Genomic DNA, 8,303 nt, shown 5'->3' with positions numbered 1-8,303 from the left:
CCGCCTGCCACAGCAGCTGGATGCTTTAGAGCTCTTCTAGTATAGAAATGGTTGTTTTCTGTGTTGGCTACCACCTCTCCCCAGGCTGGGCAGCAACTGCTGAATTTAGTCAGTACTAATAGCTACAGGTATTTTGTCTGGATAGGGCCTGGCCCCCACTTGCATGAAGAGAGATGATATTCTGTGGTGGGAGACCTTGCAGTGGATTAGTGTCATGTTTGGTGAAGTCTAATTCACTCTCCATCTGTGAAAGTACAGTGAATGAGGTCTTTACATGGTACTTCTCCCCGTCTCTTCCATTCACAATGACTTGCTTCGCTTGCCAGATTTGTTTCCTCCTGTGACCACAGGAAATACACTTTCCCTTTTAGCTGCTAGTGTCTCTGGAAAGAACAGCTCACTTCAGCGTGGGGACTTAGAGAAGTCAAATTTGTACAGGTGCAGATGAAACCAACTGAGAAGCAGCTGATGGCTTTACTGCAAAGATACCTGTAGGCTGGTTCTCACTGTCCTGCTGGCACTGAAGATTGAACTGTTTCCATTTTAAGGGTCCATGCACTTGGGCAGGGTGGGGGAGATGCCTGTCCAAGCACGGCATTAATCTGCAAAAGTTGAAGTGCAGCTTGGGGCTGTTCTGTGCTAGGGTTTCTGTTTGAGCCTGTGACAAGTTAATGTTTTTTCTCAGTGGTAATGACCAAAGGCAAGCGCTGGGTGCTGTCAGAAGGTAACGTCACTGCTGTATAGCATCTCTTCTTGGCATAAAGACAGTGACTGTAAGCAAGTGATTTGGTTTTCTTGTTGGTGTTGCCTGCTTACAGTTACAGCATTCATAATGCTGCACAGGCTGCACTGCTCAATTCCTTTATTGCCACAGAGGGGCTGTGTGCCGCCGTAGAGGAAGGGGGAAATGCTGGAAATGCAGTAGAAGTCTACTGTAGATAGTATGTGGACAGGGCGTGCATGACGAATGGGGACGGGGCTCCCACAATTTCCTTCCATGTCATGCTTTACTTTGCCTCATTTAAGTCAGCCAGGAGAGCACCTCTGTCAGGAAGTTTGGGGCGGAAAGGGCAGCTGTTGTGCAGGGCCTCAGTGTCAACACATTATTTTCAGTCCTGAAATGCAGCTTTTCCAAGGACTTGACCGACTGGGGGATTGTGAGACGGGCCTGCATTATGCTCCTCTGTGATCATAAGTGAAATAAAGGTGAGCTTGGTTGCAGAGTGCTGGAGCGGTGTCACCGTTACGTATGTGCTTGGTCACAAGCACTGTGGAGAGACTGGCGAAGTCGCTAAGACTAGATAGATGAGACCAGGGAGAAACAGAGTCTTGGAAGGAAACCACTCTTTAAAGCCAAAAATAGATTGACTAATAAATTATTTCTACGTAGTTCTCAAGAGCAGTGCAAATGAGAGCGTCAGGACTAGTTTTTTGGTAGCAAAACCAGCTTGCTCGGGGGGTGAGTGTTAGTTTGGAATCTTAAAAATGCTCAGTGTTTACACCCCACCCCCCATGCCTTTAAGAAGGGGAAAGAAACAAAACTGTAGGTAAAGCCCTGGTAACTGGCGAGGCAGTCCCAGTGCTCAATCCATGTCCTGCTGTGTGATGGGAACTTTTATTCCTGGCTTGAGGTAGCTGGCTGGAAAACACTTTTTTGTGTGTGCACACGCATGCATATATGTGTGTGTGTGTGATGATGCTGTCTTGGTGTCCTGCTTGCAGCTGCACTGTCTCAGCCAGGAGCCACTCAGGCTTCAGCAAGGGGGAGACAAGCAGATTTGTGTCAGATTTGGCATGGTCAGGTCCATTTGCCATTGCTTTTCTTGATGTGCTACTGTTGCTACAGCAAAATGACCAGCAAGGAATCAAGGGAGTCTCTTACCGAGTGTGAAGTTCTCAGGGTGAGTTTGATGAAGTTGCTCGTTAGCGGCATAGCGCTAGATCCTGTGTGTCCTCCTGACTCCCAGCAGCTGCCAGGAACATGTGCCTTTGCGGTGCCGTCATCAAGTGAAAACTGCAGTGGTCAGCAATCAGATTTTTTTTTTTTTTATGTAGATTTGCTATATGCTGCCACCTACATTTTTTTTTTTTTTTTAATATAGATTTGCTATATGCTGCCACCTATGGAGATGTTCTCCCACTTCCCTTAGAAGGTCTCTACCCTACAGTTGAAACTTGTACCAGTATTTCCTGTACCTAGTAGAAAGGGAGTAGCCTACTTTTAAGTATTTTCCTGATCGAATGCTCTGTGTGTGTGTGCGAGTGGAAGTTCCAGCTTCATACACTGAACGTGTTTGTCTGAGGTTGGTACACACACTCTCTCTCTGATGGTATTAAGGAAAAAAAAAGTTTCCTATTGTTCATTTTGCCAGTTCTCACCTTCTGTGCACCCTTCCAGTTCCAAAAAATAAAAGACAGGACCTGGCTGCTGTTGCTATTACCATCCCGTGCCTTTCTGGTCCCTGGTCAAAGTATTCCTTTCTGAATAGGTCAGGTTCCTAGGCATCAGACTACAAAAATACTTTTAATACATTATAAAAAATTTTTCAGGTAATGTTTTGTGCTTACTTGTCTCCTGGTCTTGGACATGAACTGCTGCTCATTGTGACCTTCTGTTACTGAACAGTGAGGTAAGACGTTGAGGTTCATTTCAGTAGTGGAAATAAAGTGTGAGGGTCTGTGCCCTGTAAGTGCCAAATGGGTCAGTACCTAATAACCAGTGTAGCTCACTGGAAAAGGTGGTTTTGTTGGCTTTTTGACTGTAACACCTCTTGGGGGAGGGGGTGTTTGCTTCCACAGCTTTGAATGGATGGCTGGAAAGAGGGTAAGCAGCAATGTGCTGCTGTCAGAGGGAGTTACCAGATTTGAAAATTACTTCATCAGTTAAATCAGATACATTTGGATCTGACCACAGCAGGTGATTTGTTCACTGTTAACACAAGCAGTAAGAACAAGCATAGTGTAGAAATGAAGCAATGGGGGGGAGGAAAAGAGTAAATCGTGAGAATACACAGCTGCCCTTTGCTGCCTTGATGGAAGGACTATTGCCAGTAAAATAACCCTCACATTTAGTGAGCCCGTCCCAACATTTATTCCTGGTACCTTGATTAATTTTTTTTAAATGCTTGAAGCCAGCTCCTTGAAGATGTACCATAGTAAAGCGTGAAGTAATTGTGCAAGTAAGTGACAGCCTGTAATGGATTAAGAGTGGGAAACTGTGTTTAATGAAGCATCAGTAGCATTGGTCCTGGGATCCTCCTGTGGCAGCATGTAAAAGTAGCTGCGCTGCTGCTGCTGTGTTTATTTGTGAAGCGTGAGCTGTAAGGCTGTTTTACAAAGCTGTCATAACCTTGACTACTTCAACAGTGTTTTGCTTGCAGTTGAGTGTAAGGTTGCTTATTACTGGAGGTCTGCTCACCTGGACAGGAGGTGCACAGCAAAGCCTGCAGGTGCGCTTGCAGAGAAAGGAGCCTCAGGACACTGTTTCTGTGTGGTTACAAACAGGACTTTTAACACCTTTGTTGCCCTCCCAAATATCAACTGTAAGGCCTGGAGCAGTTGGTTTTTCAATTTTTCTTACCCTTCTACCAAGCTTAAGGTCCATGACATCACTCCAAATGATCACAAAGAAGAAAAATAAGTAGTACATTTATTGAATTTCCACTTACTACTACTTCTAGCCTTTATTCAGACACTTGTGCTCAGCTTCAAGAGCCAAGAATTTCTTCATTATCATTCAATGTGAATGATGCTATACATGAATCCAGTGCAGGAAGCCAGGCTCTTCTCTCTAACAGGAGTGAGAGAGGGGTTTCTAGTCTTTCTGTCCTTTTTTTTTTTTGGCTGCACAAAATAACCCTTTCCAAGGGCATGTGAAATAAAATACTATATTGCATACTATATACATTTACATACAACGGTAAATGCACCATTCATTCGGAAATACACAATACCTAAGGCTCAATGGAAAAGCTTGGTTGAAGCAACCTCTCTCTGGATAGGAGAAAAGGAGCTCATGACAGTTGTGGAAGTTTCCATAATCCGTGTTCATATGGATCCTGCCCCTCTGTTCTCTGAACTGCAGCACTCTCCAAGGATGGCTGGTGCCCGCGAGGGAGGGATGATGGCCTGCACAACTCCAGAAGCCCATGGCTCAGCAACAGAAAACATGTACAACCACGATGGAGGATTTCCTCTGAGAACAATTATCCGGCAACTGCAGGAGGAGGCCAAGCACCTTAGTGTACTCACTTGACTATGTGCAGAAGTAGTAAAGGAAACAGCCCCTTTTGGATACAGGAAGCCACTTCGAACTCCAAGCCTTCCCTTTATATCTGAATGCTACTTAAGTGGTAGGGGCCCTGGAGCTGTTAGAAAGAGAAAAATGTTGGGTGTTTTGTTTTTTTAAGCTGATCAGATATGGGGAACTGAATTGCCTGCTTTCAGCTGCATCATCAGCCTTATGTTATAATACCTGAGCTTTGCCTCCCCCAGCTGCTGTGCTGCACTAACATGTGCCTCCAAAGTGCTCTAAGGGGACTTACTGCTCCTTGGCTATGTTTTGAACTGTCTAAAGTCCCTGCAGAGAAATACTTGCCCTGTTACCACATATGGCAACCTTTTCCCCAGGATAACAAATCGATTCCGCTTTGCCTTATCTCCCACTGCCCAGTCACTGGATGGGGTATCACAGCACCGGTGCTGCAGGTAAGGAGAGGCAATCCTATGTCTGTTACAGCTGTCTCCAAGAAGGTGCAGTCCCCAACGGCCACACACAGTGGCACTGTAAGCGACAATCACGGCCACTGTACTCAGCGTGGGGAAGAACAAGGTGTTCTTGTACCTTGCTGCTGCCAAATAGGCTACTGGATAAAAGCTGGGGTTCACTGGACTAGGTTCCCCTTTTATTAAGCTGCTGCAGTTCTTCTCAGCAGTGGGCTCAATAGCTCCCCTCTTAAGTCTTTACTTCTGGACTCAGAGGAGTAACACGTTATCCCTCCAGCTAGTGCCTGTTCGATATACTGAGTAATTTGAACAAACTGCTAACTGTGCTCTCTCCCCTGCTCCAAGTAGGGCAGGCATTCCAAATCCTTCCTGTAAGTAAAAGTGAAAGTGTAGCACACCATTAATACTCAAGAACATGACTTGCACTCCATGCCTCAGGGCAGAGTCAGAGGCAGCAGCCCTTCCCACAGGTGGGGAAAGGCTCCACATCCACATTCTCTGCTCCTGCTCATTTGTCCACTTGTTTTGGCTTGACAAGAGATGGCATCATAGCACGTGTTGGAGCACCACACATCCCAATGACACTGGGGGCAAGGGAGTCCCCCTCAGCTCCAGCTGGAGTTCTGCAGTTCCTCCCGGAGCCAGGTTGGAAGGGGCTGTCCAAGTCTGTTCATCAGCTTGGATAATTCAATGTTGTGCTCCCGGTAGAAGTCTCTTAGGAACAGCCGTGACTGCATGGAAAATACAGATCACATTAGTGTGAAAGAAAGTGTTACCCTCAACACATGGTCCATAGGTCATCTAGGACAGAGGTGGTAGGAAAATCCAGGTTGGTTTGCTGGGATGTTTCTACATCTCTTGCTGCCAACATATTTGAGACAGTTACTCACCGAGGAATCCATATCAGGGTATTTTCTTCCTTTACTCTTTCCTAGGCATTTAGTCTTTCCTCCATCTAGCAGCTGGCACCAAAATCCTTTTGCTTCATCAAATCTGAAAAGGACACTTGTCTTTAAAAAATATGGCCGCATGCCCAATTAGCAGAAATTAAGTAGCTCCACAGGTAGTTCCCATTTCAATGCTGTAAAAATTTGGTTTAGGTTTTATTTATGGTATTGGTTCAATTTATTTTTTTTTAGTACTCTACTTTGAAAAGAAATCCATTTCAACCATGACTCTCTCAGCTTTATGCAAATTTAAGAGGTAATATGGTGTTACACTATTTGTCTGTTAAAGCTGGGGGGGTGTGGAATAATAATCATTGTGTTTAGTATATGTAAAGTCTTTTAAATCTCCACCTTATAGTTGGAAGGTGTTTGTTTGAGAATCCTCTGACCGTTTAAAAGTATCTGCGTTTCTTCTCTTGCTAAAGTGGGTATAGACCATATCTGGTTTTGTCTGTCCTGTCCTCTCAGTTGGCCAAAGGTGAGCCTGAGCTTTGAGCAAGTACCTCTGCTAAACTCTGAGGCAAGCTGCCCCATACCATTTCTTTTCTGGCCCCGGTTTAGGGCACCAGCCACTACCATTACTGTAAATGGTCCGTTTCCCATCATGACATGTGCTTCAGCAAGTAAGGCTTTCAAGTAATCTGACATTTCTCTAAATCTGCCCTCCCCTGGGGAGCCATGTGCCACCCCCTTGGAAAACAACTGTAGGAAGAGAAATGAATTGGTTCTCCTCTCTTTACCGTTAAAGGAGAGGGCAAGTGCCAATGTCTACATACACACAACCCTGCCCACTAACCCTCAGCCAGCACAGGCTGTGACAGCAGAGATGATGTGAAAACAGGGGTTTCGGCTGCAAAGAGCAATATTCAGGATTGCCAGTGGGTTTGCAGACTTTCCACTATAGCTGATAGGGCCACAGTGCCCTTTCAGCTAGCACTTAATCTGTTCAGATTAATTGCATTTGCACGGTGGGCAAGATCACAGTAACGGCCAAGTAACATCCTTCAACTCAGTAGCAGCGAGGTAGTGCCTCTGCTAACGCTTCCTAACACAGCTCTGGCACCTTTCAAGTCCACGTCTTCTTCTCTAATAATAGGCTCTTTACCTCAAAACTGTGCGATGTGTCCCTAATCTCCATCTAGTTCAAGACAGGAGCAGCTCATCACGCATTTTTTATCATACTGCCTCTACTTTCTGTCAGATGTAGGCATACACAAAGCATAAGGAGTGCTAATAATTCCAGCACCTTTTCTGAAACCACAAAGACCAGACGGAAAACATCATAATTACTGCTGTGAGCAACTCATGCTTCTCTCCATCACAGTGCCAAAAAACACCCCTTCCCCTATTATTTCTGGAAAGACTAAGTCATGATGCCTGCACCTCGTGCTATCTGAACCTAATTTTAGGGTTAGGCATACCTCTGAAACCTTGGCAGGTCTTGTAGTCAGAAATAAGCATTCTTCTAATCAAGTGCTTATTAGTATCACACTTGGCTAAGAAAGCATTCTCCCAAAAACAGTTTCCCTACCTGAGGGCCTGGGTGTAGTTGAAGAGCGGGGTGTACCTCCCAAGACCTTCTGGATATTGTCCATTACAGAGGCAGAGCTGTGTCTCAGCTCCTGACCATCCACAATGAGAAGCTGAAAAGACAGGAGCCACCTCAGCCTCTGACAGCGTGTACTGAATGACACCCCTGCACTCCCTGGCTCTCAAAATGGCTCCTGGCCTGTGCGTGTGTGTGTGTGTGTAAAGGCTGCCAAAGCCTGTTTATTCTAGAGCAACACAATGGGGGGACGTGGGCCACAAATATTGTAAGACAGTAGATCATGACAGGCTTTGCTTAATAAATTTGCCCTTGGCCACACCCCATGTAAATGAACATTAAGGCCCAGCAGCCCCATGATTTACAGAGTGTCTCTGGAAGCCTCATGTATTCTTTTAAGATGTCAGCAGCCATTGTGCTAAGTATTCTTCTGTAACCTATGCTTATTCTCCTTGTTACATAGACAGTAACAAACAACATCCGTGCTAATAAATTACCTACGCCAAAGAACATAATAGAAAAATAGGCACACGAACAGAAGTGTGGGGAAGGGAGAGCCTGACCCAGAGTAAGAACAAGGCCGGTGTGTCTGGCTCTATCGTTCCTCATGGCAGTAACCTCCAGGAATAGTAAGGCAATGAGACACGAACCCAGGATAGTTTTCCCATGTCTCTTTTAGTCTTGGCAGATCTACCATGTACAGTTTAGGCTGCTGCTTTGGCAAAGAATGAGAGACTAAATGGACATTATGACTCTGCTGGATTCTAGACTGCCTGAGGATAACGCCAGTAGCAGAAAGGAACTTGAAAAAAACACATCCTGACTCACAATGTATTAGATAGATAGGTTATAAAATTCTTGGGAATAGACACAGACATGGTTTATATTGTCTATTAATGGACTTTTTGCAAATTCAAAACACAGAATCTTGACATCTCTACAGTGAAATTTCCCTTCAGCAACACCTAAAGGCTTCACAACATGGGACATAACAAATGGCAGAGTCCAAAAGCCTCTCTTTAAAGCAATGAAACCACAGCATGTAGCTGAACACCTACTGGGCCTGAACAGGGTCCCTGGGCTGC

At 45.2% G+C, this 8,303-nt stretch overlaps 1 protein-coding gene across 1 annotated transcript in view; it reads right to left on the bottom strand.

Moving 5' to 3' along the window:
* Positions 1-3,631: 3,631 nt before the first annotated feature.
* Positions 3,632-8,303, bottom strand: part of NDST2 (N-deacetylase and N-sulfotransferase 2) — a 127,613-nt gene continuing 122,941 nt past the window's right edge. Inside the window, 4 exon segments of the mRNA XM_009641998.2 lie at positions 3,632-5,456; positions 5,616-5,718; positions 7,204-7,238; positions 7,241-7,315. Of these exon segments, the coding sequence (XP_009640293.1) occupies positions 5,331-5,456; positions 5,616-5,718; positions 7,204-7,238; positions 7,241-7,315 (339 nt within the window). The 3' untranslated portion in view covers positions 3,632-5,330.

Source organism: Egretta garzetta, unplaced genomic scaffold (assembly GCF_000687185.1).
Source record: "Egretta garzetta isolate BGI_Z169 unplaced genomic scaffold, ASM68718v1 scaffold56, whole genome shotgun sequence".
In the NCBI taxonomy this organism is placed as follows: Eukaryota; Metazoa; Chordata; class Aves; order Pelecaniformes; family Ardeidae; genus Egretta; species Egretta garzetta.
The sequence above is the reverse complement of the archived record's forward strand: the minus strand, read 5'-3'. Positions and strand labels throughout refer to the sequence as shown.